The sequence below is a fragment of the Tachypleus tridentatus genome, chromosome 9 (genome assembly GCF_004210375.1).
Source record: "Tachypleus tridentatus isolate NWPU-2018 chromosome 9, ASM421037v1, whole genome shotgun sequence".
NCBI lineage: Eukaryota > Metazoa > Arthropoda > Merostomata > Xiphosura > Limulidae > Tachypleus > Tachypleus tridentatus.
The window spans coordinates 74,101,674-74,120,733 of record NC_134833.1 but is presented as its reverse complement, the minus strand read 5'-3'; the positions used below and the strand labels follow the sequence as shown (position 1 = coordinate 74,120,733).

The 19,060-nt window shown below is 32.5% G+C and overlaps 1 protein-coding gene across 10 annotated transcripts in view; it reads left to right on the top strand.

The window, feature by feature from the left end:
• The window catches only part of LOC143225504 (tyrosine-protein phosphatase 10D-like), a 165,025-nt gene that overhangs the window by 32,945 nt on the left and 113,020 nt on the right, over nucleotides 1–19,060 (top strand). For 5 of the 10 annotated variants that reach the window (XR_013013888.1, XR_013013887.1, XM_076455067.1 and 2 more), the window contains exon 4: nucleotides 17,888–18,137. Coding sequence is in view for 2 of the 10 variants with exons in the window: in XM_076455067.1 (XP_076311182.1) it covers nucleotides 17,888–18,137 (250 nt within the window). In the remaining 8 variants the exon portion in view is untranslated. Of the gene's footprint in view, nucleotides 1–14,480; nucleotides 14,585–16,703; nucleotides 16,957–17,887; nucleotides 18,138–19,060 lie in introns of all 10 variants that reach the window. The other 5 variants (XM_076455072.1, XM_076455068.1, XM_076455073.1 and 2 more) reach the window with 3 other exon arrangements.

Genomic DNA, 19,060 nt, shown 5'->3' with positions numbered 1-19,060 from the left:
AGTGTACTTGTATTTCAACATATAATTAATTCGCTAATTGTAAACCATCGATAAAATATTCAGTTCCATACCAAGTAGAAGACTCAGTATTGTTTGTAAATTTGTAAAACTCTTGTATATAAATCATTATTTGGAATAACTATTTATAACAATCGTTATTATAAATTATATTGTTATTTGTATATTGAAATATTTTTGGTGTTAAGAAAGAAAATTGTGATAATATTGTTGGCAAATATCATGAATTTGATACATATCGACATTCAGTTAACCAATAAGTTGAAATGAAAACTTCCGGCTATTTGTTTGTTTGTTTTGTTTTTGATTTTCACGCAAACCTACACGAGGGCTATCTGCGCTAACTGTCCCTAATTTACAAGTGTAAGACGAGAGGGAAGACAGCTAGTCATCAACACCCACCGCCAACTCTTGGGCTACTATTTTACCAACGAATAGTGAGATTGACCGTCACATTATAACGCTCCCACGGCTGAAAAAGCGAGGATGTTTGGTATGACGGGGATTCGAGCCCGTGACCCTCGAATTACGAGTCCGGTGCCTTAACCACCTGGCCAAGCTGGGCCTGTTCAACTAAGAATAGGGAGACTTACATCACCATTGACCCAGGCCTCAAGAATAATACTAAATATTTTAAGGAAAAATACATGATGTCTTAGCCTTCCACACTTTGATTGTGAATGGGTTGAATGGGTGAATTTTGACTTTCGTATCTGATTGTTGGTTGAAAATATAATAGGAATGTACAGTATTTCTACCATTTTATACCATAGTGCTGCGTTATGAAAATGATTATATATATAAACTCACAAATGACACAAAATATTCAAAACAGTGGTACTCACTGAACAGTATGTCTGTTTTTGGTGTTTTGGTTTCGGTTTGAATCTGTGTGTTGACTCATTTAATATGCTTTTTGTTTATGGCTATGGCGGCATTTACATTCAACAAAACAGTGGGAATCTGTATGTTGACTCATTTAATATGCTTTTTATTTATGGCTATGACGGCATTTACATTCAACAAAACAGTGGGAATCTGTGTGTTGACTCATTTAATATGCTTTTTGTTTATGGTTATGACGGTATTTACATTCAACAAAATAGTTGCATCACAGTAGGGAATGAAGATCACCCAAATAAATTTGACAAAAATACAATGACAATCAATACATGAATTTGAAATTTATTCTAATGATGCAGCATGTAGTTTGCATAGTTTAACGGGTGCAGACTATCTCTTAGTAACATTTGCTAACAATTGGTATCCATTTTAAACCTTAAAATTTCAGAGAATAGTGCAATATTCACTTTGCTGAATGCAAAACCATTCGGTAGCAAAAAATCTCGTATTGGATTTTTAATTATTTTTTCATTGTTTTTCATTTGTCCCGTAGCTTAAATTTTACCGAAGGTCTTGTTTGTTATTTGAAGCTGGTGAATAGTTAAGGACATTGTTTTATTGAACGCGAAACCATTCGATAAAAACAAAATTTGGAATCTCTTGTTACTTATTGTTTTTATTCTTTAATTTATTTAGCCCGTGGCATTAGTTCACTGAATATATTTTTTTCAATAATAGTATGGAAATAACTAAGAAATATGCTTTTAATGTTATCTTATCATGTAATTTGTTTTACCAAGAAACTATTCGGCAAAAACAAAACAAAAAACCATAAAATATAAATATTAACCCTATTGTTAGCTTATATTTCAATACTTATTTTTCACTTTCTTCATACATAGCTACAACTACTAACATATAATTTAAAGACAAAAGGTACTTCATATATTGTTCCTTATGTCTTTATTTTAAAACACTATTAACTTACTCCCATACACCTGCTGTTCTCCTAAACGATTAAAGAACAGGTGGGATTGAAGGAAAGTAGATGACTTCAGAGGGTTACCTACAAAGCTGTCAAACCTTTGACACCATTTTTTGCACTCCTAAAGTAAAATGAGAGATTCCAAAGTCCTTTTTCAAGGTACCCTATCGTGAAGTTTGGCATGTCTATTTCTATAATATCTCTATACATGTATAGAGATATATATCTTGTGTTTATAACTGAATGTCACGATAAAACGTAAGCACGTTGTAAGATAGTTAGTGGCTACTGTTCAGATACGGCAACGACAAAAATTCAGTAAATTGGTTTTTACTATTTTTTCGGTGCATGCTTATAATGTATGTTTAGAGGATATCGACATTTTTTGTGTGTGTATTCAATCGTTATTAGTGCTTAACTTGTTATGATGTGATGTGTTACGTAAATAAGACGGTATTATTAGAGAAAGACTACAGGAATGGGGGATTTGTTCGTTTGTAGTAATTATAGGGTGAGTCAAGAAGGTTTTTTGACAATTATTCCGTCGAATGTCGACCAATTTGCTTGTTTTTGTTTTGTTTTTGAATTTCGCGCAAAGCTACACGAAAGCTATCTGCGCTAGCCGTCCCAAATTTAGCAGTGTAAGATTAGAGGGAGGGCAGCTAGTCATCAACACCCGTTGTCAACTCTTGGGCTACTCTTTTACCAACGAATAGTGAGATTGATCGTTACATTATAACGCCCCCACGGCTGAAAAGGCGAGCATGTTTGGTACGACGGAAATGCGACCCGCGACCCTCAGATTAGTCGGTCAATTTGCATGGGATTTAGTACAAAGATGTTTCTTTATGGGTCCCATACATTAACATATGAAATGTTGAGGTATGTCTATTTACTGGTCAATCTAGGGGTCAAAAGGTTAAATAAACCCATAATTTTAGGCGATTTAGTCAATTACTTAGCTTTGTTTCTACAAATATACATTGAATTTATGATAAAGATACTCTTTATAGGTTCCAAATAGAAATAGAAATAATTCTGAAATATTTGTCTCTTGCTCAATTCTTAAGCAAGGAAAGCAGAATTTGGGGTTTTTGTAAACTATTCATGTCATTCAACTTATATGGAATTTGGTGCAAATATTTCCTCTTGCAGATCCTAATTAACGATATAGACAGTTTTTAGTTTCTTTATGTTTTTATCAATTTTTCTGGCGTAAAAATCGACCTTTTTGGAATTGCATGGGAAAGATATGTTACATACATCCACAAATGTTGGTCTCTGTAATGTTATTACCACACGCTGTAAACCGGGTTTGATGTTTTGCCATGGTTGGCCTAAGCGAAACTACATGAATCTTCAAATGAGCTACCGTTTTTACATATTTTAAAATAATGTAAGCTGAGTTCAGTTTCTTGCTAAGTTTGTTCATTTATGTATTGTTTTCTCAAATTTTCTTGTACTTGATACAGTCATACTTTCTTACACATGACTATAAGTATTCGTCTGAGTAAGAACTCCTTAGACATTCGTGGTTCGCGATCGCATAATCTTTATTTTATTATTTAATGCGTGTGTGTTTTCTTATAGCAAAGCAAAATCAGACTATCTGCTGAGTCCACCGAGGGGAATCGAATCCCTGACTTGAGCGTTGTAAATCCGTAGGCTTACCATTGTATCAGCGGGAAACATTTTTCTTTAATGCACATAGTGTCATTGCTATATATACATATACACAGTATTAACTATAATTCCCTTAATACCTTTCATAGCACAGCGATATTATAAAGCTAGAATTCTATTTTTGATACTGGTTCTGGTCAGAGCACAGATAGCCCATTGTGTAGCATTTTGCTTAGTTACAAACAAACAATTCCCTTAACGCTTTATTTACAGTAACAACCTATATGTGGTATGCAAGCACAAACTGTTTAAGTAAACTTAAATGATTTCTTTTGTGTTTCCGTTAATAAGCACAAAAACATTTTATTCACCGCAAACGTTGAAACCCGATTTCTAACTTATAACTTCTCAGGCTTAATGTTAAGTAAGCCACCGTAAGAGGGTTGTAAAGAGTCACATACATTAGTTATTTGTATCAGTTAATTTAAACATACACAATCACCTTTTAAAACTTATGTTTAAAAAAGAGAGAAAAAGAAGTTATTTGTTTGTTTTTAAGAGCATATGCAATGTGCTTCTTAGAGATATGGAATCCAGATTTTAGTGTCATGTACTTTACATATAACGCTAAACCAGCGTGAAGGGAGAGAAAAAGTATTTAATTATCTACATTGTAAGCACAATTACAAAATAGGTTAATTTATAATATTAAACCTTTTTGTTAAAAGTAATTCATGTGATTATATTATTAAGTGGTTAAAAACATATGTAAATAGGAGAAATTAACCAATAATATCTGCCCAGCATGGCCAAGTCGGTTAAAGCGTTCGACTCGTAATCTGAGGGTCAAGGGTTCGAATCCCCGTCACAACAAATATGCTTGCCCTTTCAGCCGTGAGGGCGTTATAATGATACAGTCAATCCCACTATTCGTTGGTAAAAGAGTAGCCCAAGAATTGGCTGTTGGTGTTGATGACTAGTTGCCTTCCATTTAGTCTTACAATGCTGAATTAGGTACTGCTAGCGCAGATAGTCCTCGAATAGCTTTGCGCGAAGTTCAAAACAAACAAACAATCTTTGTAACAGAAGTGTGATACAACGTATGTCCAAGAGCTACTATCGCTGCATGCTTGTGCTCATGAGTCCTAGCATGTTAAATTATTATATATCGGTTAGCGTAACTGTTGCAAGTTTAGTGAATTTGATTGAGACATTATTTTAGGTTCTGGCAGTAATATTAAGAAAACATCTTTATTTATGAGAAATGTTTTATTCCACAACGTCGATTCTGTAATAAACATATTTTGTTTCTTTCTTGAATGATTGGTTGTTCGGAAAAATCTAACTGCATTTTCTTATAACGACTGTTTTATCAGTTAGAAATATACGATGTGTCTTTATTGGTTGTTCATGAAATACAACGGACCTATTCCAACACACTTCCCACTTCTACCCTCTACAGGCACTTATAACGCGAATAGCTTGTTGTTTCGTAAGTAATTTGACGAAAAAATTTTATAAAGCAAAATTCATTCTGTATGAGAGGAGAGACTGTAACAAAGCCATTAAATAAAATCACTAAAATATATGATGAAGAAATACATGAAGTAACAGCGATGGAGTTTAATTTACAGGTAAAATATTAATTAAATGCTCGGAATTATTTTAAAAATATTTTATGTCAGAGAGCGTTCTAATACAAAGTCGTGAAAGAAACGAAAGTAGTGGAAAGGAGAAGGAGGTAAACGACTCGTAATAGTTGTATAAAACCAGAGTATGGTAAAAAGAGGACTGGAAGGAACTTTGTTGGCAGGACTCCTGACCAGTTGTGTGTGACTTGTTCCGGTTAAGACATTTTTCTTTCAACAACAATAGAGTAAATATGCAAAACGATGCTGAAGAATTTCATCAAGGTCGTCGTGCTTGTTGACTGGTATTACTTGGGACAGGGATTTTTAAACTGGAAGTCGCAAGAATGACACAATACGCTTAGGTACTCAGTATCTGCAGGCTCATTGTGCACGAGCCATTCTGGATGCGAAATGTTTGTTCCTAAGGGGGGGAAGGTTGCTGAAAAAGGTTAGGAATCTCTTTAGAGCTTAGATCTTTGTTCAAACAATTACATAAAACATTAACGATGTATTTTCTTCTTCTTCTTATGGTCTGCATCGCATTCTGGTATGGGGTTTAGTCATCTGTGTTTTCCTTCTCCGTACAATACAGTTATGTGTATCATCTCACGTTGCACACTGTACACAGTGCCTCTACACTTTACTCCCTGTCTTCTTCGTCTCTCCTTTAAAAAAAAATCCAGGAGAGGGAAGAGGCATTAAATTAACGTTAAGTTTCATTAAATACATTTATTTTTCAATTAACTCTTAATTATATTATATAACCTTTTCAAAAACCTAAACCTATATTTTTCTTACTAAAAAATTAGATGATATAACTTGCAGTTCTCAGTGTTAATCATTCGCCAAAGTACTATTTTATTACTCTTTTTCAAAATGCTTTTGCTATTGTTATTCTATGTTCGAAAATGTTATTTCTTACATAATAATTTTTCATACAAATTTACATATGTACGTGACGTAAGAAACTTAGAGTGTCAAGGATGCAGTGTTTTATATTCATAATTTTCCTGGATCGGTTGTGATCAAGTTGTTAACATGCTCGGAGTGGTGTATCGAAAAAAAAAACATTATTTTTTTAGAAAGTAAGTTCCGGTGTTCAAATACGTTTAAGGAATTCCATCTTATGTATGATTACTCACTTTAAGCAAAAAAATGTTTAAACGACAAGCTCCAAATATTAAAAGGTAACTTTGTATGAATTTCATTCATGTTAAGGATTCTGCAATTTTTAATTCTAAGAATAAGTTAAAGTCAACTTTTATTATTACTCACATTCAACATAAGGTAAAAAAAGCGAAAGAAATTTATGTTAAATACTATAAAATGTACAACTCCTGGACTCACGCATCTGGCCGTATTTTTCCTGCTTGTTTTACATGATCGAGTGATAATGGCCCTCATACGAGGCCATTTAAACTGTTCTCACGACCTCACAACTATATTTATGCAATACATAATGATAACCACAACCAGCAGCAGCGTTACTGAGTTAGTCTGAGATGCTCAATGGGGTTGAGGATCAGACCTGAAATCATTACGAAGGATTAATATTCTAATATTTTGAACACCTAACAAAGCTGACGTGAACTCAGGTACGTACGAGAATGTGTTGATCAGTGATGCAGTAACTTACGTCAAACGTGGCCGTATAATGCATTAACATTCATTACTCTTTAACCGTGAACCCATAGTACGACCATCAGTTATTAAAAACATGAACATATTTGTATTCTTATCTCCAAAACCATATCACAGTGGAAAAAACAAATAAATTACACATAAATACACACATATACAAGAAAACCGATGATAAAATACACATTTTTCGTTTTTCCATGTAATAATAATTGGAAATGTATAAGAGATGAGCATACAAAAACAGTTCAGTAAGCCTAAAAAAACAGGTTACTTTTGGTGAGTTTCTTTCTTTTTTTTTAAGAATAAATTCATGCTTGAAATTTGGAATTGAAGTTCTTCAAACAGCCTCAAGGTAACGTAAAGAAAAGCGATTATATCAACAGTTTTTTTACTTATTACCAATAAAAGCTGACGCATGTTTTCGTGAGCTTGCATAAGTGCTCCACAAAAATGTACCATACTAAATATATTTTTCAACTGTTATTACAAAGGTGTAACAACATACGCCATCCAAAGAGACGTGGGATGACCAAAGGGGCCAGTACACCCAGATAACCTAACCCACACGAGAAACATGTATGCATCTCAACGCAACAGGACATCAGGTCTTTGACCGAATTCATAGGTTTCTTTTGTGTTCGAAGAAGTAGTGGAAGTTATATCAAATTCGAACGTAAACATTTTAACTAAAGAATACGACATACGTGTTTCTCATGATTTGACTCAATGAAACATAAAACCATACACAGACACAAGGTTATATTATAATTATCCGAGTACACAAACCTTTCAAAAGCATTCTTTAACTGTCCTTTAAACTACCTGGTTTTAAGACATATTGTTATTTGTAGTCATAAAACATGCAAAATCAGTGACTTTTTCCCCTACCGAATTATTTTTTCCCTGTATTATTCAGTTTTTGAAACATTTAAAACGTAACATTCTGTTTCAAGTCTTGTAAGATTGTTGGCACACTTTGAAATATCAAAAACAAGAACTACAGACTTCACGTGTGGCATCAAGATTGTTTGAAAGCTAAGAGTGCTATATTCTCGAATTTCTACCGTTAGAATAGTACGCAGATGGATAGTGTTAAGTCTACGGATTTACAACACTAAAATTTGGAGTTCGATTCCCCACGGAGGACAAAATAAATAGACTAACATGTCTTTGCTCTAAATCAAGCCAATTGAATATACAGAATAACTTTTAACTTGAAATTCACGGGAATGGGAAGTCATAATTTTCCTTCTGCCATGAAATATAGATAGAAATGTTTCATTTGTCAGGTCACAAAAATTATAAGAAAAATCTTATAGTAATTATATTTTGCATTACTACATACCCATATTTTGTAAAAGTTAAAAACACGAACATGAAATACCAGAAGTAGTTCGTGCCGCAGAACACTACATATGTATTGTTGACTGGAAATTACTCGTATGTAGCCATTGGGTAGATTCATGAACAAGACCACCAGTGTAATAAAAATAACCCATGTAGGAATTTCTTTTCATTTTTAGAGAAATATGTTGGAAAAAGTAATGGAAATTCAGCAAACACGTCCTAACAACCTTTAAAAGCTACAAAACCCTTCTGCTCTTAGTCTTTATAGATGCACTGGTATGGTTTATTTACTTCACATTGGATTTTCCATGTTAAAAACAAACTCAAAACTCGATACTTTGATAATTTATATAAAGGTATAATTTATTTTAGTAAATCGATATCCTGTGAAACTATCCAGTTAAATACAGTTTTAAGAACTAGATTTACTCCTAGTTACATTTCAATAAAACATGTTTATTTATTTTTAAACTGACAAAAGTTTATTTGTTGGAGAGCTTACACACAAAAAAAGCTACAAAAAGGACTTTTTGCACACAGCCGTTCCTAACTGTGAACTAATAAAAACAAAGTAGCTGTGTAAACAGCACCCATCGAAAACACTTGATGTACTCTTGTTTGACCGAATTAGCAACTTTTTAACACTCCCACAATTCCAGAATGCAGAGCGCAAGCGCATTTTTGTGACAAAAATCCGCCAACCATAAACCCTCGTATGCATAGTTCAAGCATTTTAACCAATAGATTTCTCCCTGGTCACTGTTAGAAAATGTTGCTTTAAGGAAGTCTATACGGTGAAAGTGACTTTACTCGATAAAGCCCCTTACTTCATTCCTTTTATAATTTTTACGTGTTTGATACCTATTTGAATATCTTCTGTTACTACTGCTTTAATGCTGTCCCTCAATGGATTAGCGATAAGTTTACAGACCTAAAACGCTAATATATGAGGTTCGATTCCCCATCATAAACAGAACACAGATAACATACTGCGTGGCTTTGTATCAAATACAACAAAAAATCCTTAGAACGAGGGTAATCCACTCCAACTTTGTCCTACCATCCACCTGAAGTCAATGAAATATATGTTAGGCCTGTTTATTGACAAAGTTTTTTTTAATTGTGATAGATAAGATGTATGAAAGGGTAAGTATGAATATGATCTGTACATGCTTTAACATAGCTGTTGACTATTTAGTACCTCACTACGATTAAACATAAAGTTCTGTTTATATACTTCTGTAAAACCTAAAATAGCAATTATTTAAAATACACTACCTAAGGAACAAAAATATATTGGCCACATTTTGTACAACGTTTCTATTGCCTAAAATAAACAATTTAAAAAGACAGTTTAATTTGAGCTGCATAAGTGTACAATGGTCGTATTTGAATTCATGGCGAACCTACTAAAATTATTTGTCGTCCTTCCTAATTTTGAACTGCTGAACAGAAGTAAGTCAGCCAATCAGAAACCTGCCATTCACCGTAAGGAACTGATTGTCATTTTTACAACGCAATCACAGCATACGCGAAGACTTTTTTATGTGTTTGATTGCTTATTTTTAACGCAGAGATACACAATAGAGTATCTGCGTTTTCTCCACAACGGAGAACTGAAAAGTCTACGTTATTATTGTAAGGTTACTACCTTATCGCTGACCCACTGGGGGACATGTGTTAGTCAGTTGGTTCTAGTTAACCTTTATACAGTAGTCTTTTATTCCTCTACTCACGCATGTGTCAATCAACCTATAGAATTATGGGTTTAATAAAGCTTCAGTTATAAATTATACTTGATTTCTTAAAGAATCTGTCCTCTTAGTTTAAAGAAAAAGATTAAATTTGCGCAGAATGTTGCATGTACGTTCATCTCGAACTGTCATTGTAATTTCTAAAAACGTTTTTGACTACTGACTATATTTTAAAGACTTTCTATGTGAATAAAAATAGAATATTTTATCCGTAGCAATAAACAAAAACTATAATAACCTATATATATATATGTGTATAAAAAGATAAGTAATTCTGAAAAAACAACAACGAATTTTCGCTGTACAAAATACCTATTAAAATTTAAATAACGCCCTCTTTTAGTAGCTTTATAACTTTTCACTTTTTTACACTAAAATATTTTCGTTCCGTTAATTCTAAATTATAAAGCCCAATATTCAAATTACAGTAAAATGTATTGCTTGGATTACTGATATACTAACATATTCAAAATGAACTATTAATAACAAATTTTAATAACTTGTGAGAAAAACAGATGAGAGAATATGTAACTCTCATCCAACTTATAACTACTATAGCCAGTACCGATAAAGTTGTTCGCCCACTATAACTTTTTTTTTTATTTATAAACCTCTTGAAGAGGCCTCATAATGACATATAAAAGAAATACAAAAATCAAATACACAGTTATATACAATTGAATGCACCTAATACTATCTGTTATTGCTCATATCAAAGGACACACAATAATGTTACGTTCTGAACAAGGACGAACAAGTTTAGAATAAAATTGAAAGAAGGAATCGACATCATTACTAATAACATACATGGAATAATCAAAACTTATTTTCTTTCTTAACTGACTTTTATAAAATGACAACAGATTTAAATGGATATTTTTGCCTAAACAAATTTTCCTAACAGTCATAATACAATATTTAGCTAATGTAATCAAAAGCATACACTATAGGCTGTCGTCTTTTCTTAATCATTCTAGGAAGCCCTGTACAAGAATTCACCGTTTCTGATTCGTTGGTACTGATTTTTGAATGATAAAGGAAATAGTGTCGAAAACTAATATCTACAACTATTATTATTACGCTGTCTCGGGTAAAGTTTAATTAATTATAGCTTGGTGCAGTTTATATGATCAACTGAACAACGACTGTTAAAGTGTTGGTTATAATGTGTGAGTGGAGTGTAATTATTATCCAATTTAAGTCATTTAGTAATTGACAAATCAGAATTTTAAGGATATGAATAAATAACACAAGATTATTTATTTATTTCTATTTTTAACATCTATCATTTATTTTTAACATTTTATATGAATTAACTCTCTTATAATTCAGAACCGGCAAATAAAAGAGTGATTATTGTTACCGGGGTGGTTCAAGCAACCACGTATTATCTAACTACCTCTCTTGTCTTAACAAAACATGGTAAAGAATATATTTTACAATTTTTAGTTTTCATGTGTTTATATTATCATACATTTCGTAATTTTCGTGGTAAATATATCTATCATTTTATTCCCTTTGCCACTAAATAAGTCTATTCTTACAGTGTGTTACTTGTTCTGGTTATAATTAAACTGATATATTATAATACCAAAATTACTTAGTTTCTTTGGTTATAAAAATGTAACAAATGTCACTGAACCGTCATGAAATTTGTACTATATATTTTGTTAGCACTTGGTGCAATGACATGTTGTTTTTATTGTATTTTTTTCGATCTGATAATGTATCAATCACTCTCTATTTACTCATGATGACGAGAAACCCATTGAAGTAAAAAGGTATTCTCAAGATAGCTGGTATTGGTATCAAAACCTTAATTAAAATAAAGAATAGGACAACTTTGTTAACCTGAAGATGACCTAAGAAGGTCTTTAATTAAAGTTTTAATGCCCATACCAGCCGTCTTGAGAATACATTCTTATTTATATTTGCCTTATGTAAGAACGTTCTTTGATAACAATTGCTACATTAATTTATTTAGGGTGATTAATTTTCGTAAGGTACTAATGTACATAAAAGTTCTTTAAAACGTTTTTAGTATATAAATAATGATTATATGCATCAAAGTGACGAGCCCTGATGGTAAGATTCTGCGACTTCTTAGTGTAATGAATGTAAAAGTACAGCGTGAGATTTTCACATAGCTTGCAATACGTATCAGCAACACAAACATAGTTCTTATCTTTTATCAGAAATTGAACATCATCCAAATTAAACTTATTTTAGTTTTGCACTCTTACATAAACAGTTTAAAGTTTGTTGATTTAAGTCAAACCAGTCTTATGTTACAAGTAAATATAGTCTTACGGTGCTCTTTTTAAAAGAAAATAACTTTTCCAGTACATGTGTTGGACAAGTTGAATAAATCTCAGTTGGCCAAATCATTTATGATTTTTACATTGATATATTGTTTCTCAATACACCTATTTTAGCCTGGAATAGAACGTTTTTTTACGCCTTGAAGCATTCAATAGTTTTTTTTTTTTATTCGTAGCACTTAATGTAGTGTTCTGAGGATCCCATTATATGCAATATCAAAGTGGGTTTCTAGAAAACAAATATTTATATTTCTAAACTTTTATTCATATTAGCATGCCCCTTAGGTAACATGCGTTATTAGCTAATTTTTGGGCGTAAGTCATGACTAAAGTGCTCCTTAGCCTAAAGCATTATCCAATAGCAAGTAATTTCTTGTAGGAAAACATCAACGTTTCTTATTTTATAAATACTCTTTTAGTCAGCTTTCACATGTGTATGCTTTGATATTGTAAAACTTGTAACGTACACATACAAAGGCTTGGATATTTCTGGATTGCTAATAAAACGGGATAGGAGACGCAGTAATTCCATGAAAACGCCACAACATCCACAAATAAGTCTCTGACACAGATTTATCAACAGAATCTTTAAGCATTTAACCCTTTCGGAAATCAATTGTTTTAGTTATTTTCATTCCCATGGAGTAAGTCTTCAGAGTAACTGTTTATTTTGTTATTACATCAACCTCATTTTGGAACATATAAATTTCCAAGAGAAGTCTCACTTATTTTAACTTTAACCAACTTTCATGTTACTCTTGGTTTATTATATAGTTTATCATCAAAGTTTCTTTAAACTTTATGATTTTCAAGGTTACAACAAAAATAGTAGCTGTGTATTGACGTTTGTACATGTCTTTTCTTCTGTAGTTTCTGTGGGTAAAGAACAAAACATTTACAGCATTTTCAAGTCATAGACAAGGTTTGATTTTTCATTCGATTTTTTGTTTTTACAAACCACTCCTTTTAAAATAAAATGAGCAGTGAACAAGCTCAACTTGGTCAAGTAGCAGCACTGCTTATCTGTTAAACTCTTGAATATACCTTACACTCCAATACAGCTTTTTCACTGACGCCAAAAGCGTCTTAGAAACTATAATACGACGCTATCTTGGATGACAAACGATTTTCCAATATGGTATAGAGAAGAAAATAAGTGTCTTAGGATGTTAGCGAACATCGTATCGTGGCATGTTAGATGGTGTAAACTACATGGTAAAAATCATACATTTGCTGAGATGTCTATACATGTGCTTGTATTAGCCTTACAAACTGGAAATTAAAGTGAGTGCACATCATGTTTGTGATGTATACATATCCATTAAAAAAAAACTTAGAGAACTAATCAAGTATAAAGTAGAAATAATTGTAACTTCATACAACGTCAAGAACCGGAAACCGCTGTAACTGAGTGCTTCTAGCAAAACCACATAGATAAAATACCTAGCAAAAACTAGAAAATTCACAACACCACAACAAAGGGAAAGCTAGATTAAAAAGTGGTTTGTGTTATGTGCATGGATAGTTGCTTCAGAGTCTGCACAGGATAACACAGAGAAGGTGGATGACATGAAAAATATGCGGGAAAAGTCAGAAACACGTATATTGCTTCATGCAAACAACTCTGTTGTCTTACTATAAATGTAACATTATTGAAACAAGTGTTATTGATGCGTTAGTCCTTCCCGTGGCGTTTAACAAATACATTGATCAATTTATATAATTAATTAGACGTTCTACAAATAGAAGGATCAGACTGATCAGAAAACAGGGGACAACTATAAGAAGATTAACAGGCTGCAATATGACAAGCTCTGGAAAGGCTAGGACAAACCTAGTCCTCAAACTAGTCATAACTGGGCAGTGAACGAGTTAATGTCTTTCAAATCTAACATGTTTCTCTACTTCCAGAGTACCACAATTGTGTGAGCTACTGAACTTCAAAACTGCTCCAACACAAGGAGTGATGATTTAACACAAATTGGGAAACTTCATATAATGACTATGATAATGTATCTCAATAACTGAGATAACAGATAATACACAAATATGTATTTTAATTACTACAGTTGAATTTTTGATCACCTTTTTGATTAAATTATCTTTGTATCATGCAACTAAAAGGCAGAATTATAATAGCACTGCTATTACAAGTCGTAATTACACGTATTTATTTTGTTTTACCATACACGAAGAACTGTTAAACAGTACTTCTTAATTTTCTCATATTTTCAATAAACAAGAACAAACATAAGTATTTCAAGTGAAAGGCTGTTATTTTTATGGTATATCTTATTTTAAATTTAAATATGATTAGTTTGTTTTAGAGTAATGCCACGTGGAACTATCTGTTCAAAAGAAGGAAATGAAACTCCTATAAGTATGGAAACACATGAAGCTCCAATGAGCCAACCATCGATGGTAAGCAAAGAGGATTATATTCTAAAGATAAAAATATTAAATCTGCCTCAATGAAATAAGGATATTTCATTATAAAATAAGAAAATTAACGTTTATATTCTTCTTTGGCCTGAGTGAGATTTGATGTCAAATAATGTTAACGTCTGGATTTTTTTCCATAAGTTGTAGAACAGTTGGAGATTGTTGTTTGTTGTTAAGCACAAAGCTACGCAAAGGGCTTTCTGTGATCTGTCCACCACGGGTATTAAAACCCGGTTTCTAGCAGTATAAGTCCGTAGACATGCTTCTGTGTCACGGGTGGCACAGTTGGAGCAGTAAATAAATTGATGTATTAGTGTATACTATAAACTTAGTTCTATCAGTGAATATTAACGAAATATAATTTATAGAGTATGTAGTAGAAGAAGTAAAACGCTTTCACTATCGTTCAGTCGACCTTCAAAACAATATAAACCGTTACAACACCCTGTAGGCAGAAATAATACAACATTTGGTGCGCTAGTACAAAACTTAACACTCAAATTTGGAGTTAAATGTTGCATGTAGCGAAGAAAGTATAGACACCACATCATACAGCTTTCTTGATGACGAGAAACACACTTGAAATAAAAATGTATCTCAGAAAGGCTGGTATGGGTATTAACATGTTTATTGATAAGGAGAGAACAACCTTTCGACCTTCCTTAAGAAAAACCTGAAGATGACCTAGGAAGGTCGAAACGTTGTTCTCTCCTTATCAATAAAAGTGTTAATATCCATACCAGCCGTTCTGAGATACATTGTGCAGTGTTGTTTTAGTAACAAAACAAACAGATAGCATTTGGTGTAACTATTCTAATGATACGTTTGGTAGAAAATCTTATTAATTATCTGTCATAACACAACAACAACATGTATATAAGCTTCTTTAGTTATACAGAATAATAGTTATACTACTAGTTCGAGCTAAAAAATCTGACATGTGCTGTGAGGTTTTTAAATAAATACACAAGATACATATTATTAGGCAATAGCAGTAGTGTGAAACATAAGAATCAGAAGTGTGTGACTACACGTTAAAGTTCTATAAAGTTATAGGCTTTAAAACCTAAGCCAGTACAATCACAGCCGGTCTTAGCTACTGCAGTGCTCCATACAAAATAAGAATTGCAGTATCCTCATAGTGAAAATAAATAATAATGATCAAATGTTTTTTCATACTCACAGTCTTGCCCTTTCAATGCACGGATTTGTACTGACTAGCAAATAAAAAACAAAAACTGGATCATTGTTCAGTATACTCTCCTCCCGAATTTTAGGGGAAGGCGAATACACACACAAATAGATAATATTACATTATTTACACAGTCTAATCCAAAGACAATTTATATTAATAAAATGACAGTCTGACACGCATAGGTGTATAGAATTACTTTTAATGATAGAAATTGTACAAAAGAACGATGTGGTAAGTTTGTAAACGGGTCAACAGTATGATTTGAGGTTTCACAACTTCATTTCTAAAATCATCTATAAAAATATCATGGAGGTCACCCATAGCGAGAAGATTCAGTCAGTTTCCTTACTTGTCTTTAAGCCGATTCTGAATACAATCTCTTATTTACCCCTTAGTAACTAAGAAATTTGTGAATATGTGTGCACAGTGCAAGAAACGAATACGGTTCATTGTATAATATTATAAAGAATGAGGATTATATTATATAAGGGTATGGTATTATTAAGAGGAAGTATTTACGAATTAAATAGTCATTATACTAAAAAGTAACACTGAAACTTCAGTTATAACATGTTTATTGAATACTTGACTGACGAAAATTTACTTGTTTTAATTAAAAATAACTACTGAAATATTAACCTTCTTACGGATGTGCATGGAACATACAATGTGTTATTGTCATTATGATTAAATCTATAAATCTTATGCTGTACTTTCAGTATGATTCTTATACACTCATCTCTGTACTTTTTAATAAGAAAATTGCCTGATGTGCAATTTATCTTATATATATACATGGCGTAATAAATTATAGATCAACATGTTATTGGAAAAAATCTTACAAATAGAGTAGTTATAATTTACAAATATAAAAGAAAATATATATTCATTGTCTATTTACAGCAGAATAATAATACATCAAACTCTGAACATGGAACTGTTGTGCAACGGTCCTCTGACACTACACCATATTAACAGAAACTTCATGGATGGGGGATTTCATAAACTGGAGTTGTCTAAAGTCTTTAATCTTTAATAGCAACTATGTTCGTCCTGTGTAACCCAGGCAACTTTATAATGTCGCTGCTCTTCTGTCTGATTTTATGGATAGAGTTTTGAAGGATTTTTCGCCCTTTCATCAGTAAAGTATTTACCAGTTGAGTAATTGTTTGTTATGGGTATAATATACGATAAATTATTGTCTTTAAACTGATCACAGATGTTTTCTCTCAAACAAAAAACCTGCAAAAATTCTAGTTAATCCAGTCCCACGATAGTTTTTCCACTTAAGGCAAGCAGTAGCGTTACGTGCACCATGGGGGCGATAATTATTGTTTATTAAAACGAAATCAGGTTCAATAGTACCAATGGTTAACTTGAGTATGTTTGCCAAAATATATTCCTTATAATATATAATTTCCAGAGCACTACATCTACTGGCGTAAAGATTTGCCATCTTACTGCAATGGATGCCTTTCCACATCATCGAGAGCCCTATCGTTTCCCTTTAACGTACAATTAGCGTAAATGTTTTCAAACTATCTCTACACTTGATGACAGCTACCGTGTAAATTATGACAGAGCTTAGACTCGTCTGTAAGGAGAATTGTATGCCACTGATATGATAAAATAGTCCCAACATGTGCTAAAGCTCATTAGTGTCTGCATTATCCAAAATCGTCCCAACTGCAGTGCTTCCAAATTTGTTGATAACACTGCAGTAGTCTCGATCACAAAGCAGAGTAATGAGCCTAGTTATAATGTTTCCTCGTCGTTTATGCTGTGATTTAAGCAGGCAACAGTATTTTGATGGAATTGTCTATTTACGTGTTTTCTGAAATTATTCTTTAATTTGAATGAATGTTTGTGACTTTTCTTTTAATTCCGAAATTTAATATGCTAACATAAATATAGATCTCTAATTTATATTTTCCGGTAAACAAAGAAAATAATTACGCAAACTCAGATACAGCAAGTAATAGCTAGTAACATAGAATAACTTGCATACTTTCTTATGCTTATTACGAGTTATTTTTCTTTATAATTGTCATTATTTTGATCTATGATTATTTATAATATTATTTCAGCCATGTGTAACAGTGGAGATTGAATTGACTTTCCCTCTGAATGTTGGTGCTCTTGAAGATGGACTGTTCCGATTAGATTATTTGCCATCTCGAGGTTATCCTGCTCCAAACGTTACTTTTAGTGTCAAAGAGGTTGCTAACGGAATTGTAATAGTTAATGCGTTACCAGGGACAGACTATGTATTTTACTTGTATTATACCAATGCTTCTCTGATTGACCGATTGTATTGGTCGTCCCCTGTGGCAACAGGTACGTTATATTTTAAATAAGGTTTTCTTCAAAAAGGTCTGATTTATAAGTTTTCTGTTAATGTTTAGCTTATTATCACTTAACGAAAGTGTGGTATTTGAATTAGTATTTGTAAATTATACAACGTTTGTTATTGAGGTAATGTACATACATCGATAGCCAGTGGTTTAACCTAAAATAATTAGGTGAAAAAATTACGTATGTTATTAATTTAACCAAATGCTTATGTTAACAGTCCACAGTTGTTGCCGTACTACCCCTGTTTCAAAAACAAGTGTATTAGAGCAGTCATAATTTTTGTGTCCTTTTGTTCAGGAAAATACAAAAAAGTAAACTTTTCAAACTGTATCACTTTCGGCGTATATTAAAATTGTATTTCATTTAGAAGTAACGTCTTTTTTATTATATTGTAGAGCTGCCCTTTCAGTTATGTTCGTGTGCATCTGTACCCGAAATACTTATTGATATCGTACATGAAAGAAAAAGGGATAAAAGTGGGACCCATCACAGTGTTTATGTATAAAAGACGCTAAGAAATTTGATGAAAGTGATTTAACTATTTTTAATTTCTGAAAAACAATACACTCAAATATCTATATTTATATAACATTAGAAAGAATTATAGAAATGCAGAGGAGATACACATACGGCAGTCACATACAATGAACAGGTAATTGGAACTAGACGGTCAGTTTTTGTCAATGCACTAGTATGTTGTGCCTAACTTGTGCATAGCAGTACACCTTATTTTTGTGCTACCATATGTTTATTATTGTATGATTGTGAAACATTGTTCCAAATGTCGAGTATTACTTCTTACTAGTCAGCCACGTTGTTTGGCTGTGGAGTGACCTTCTCAGTTTTCACATTAGTCCATACAACCATAATGATATTACTCGAAACTTTCTATAGGGCAAACCATG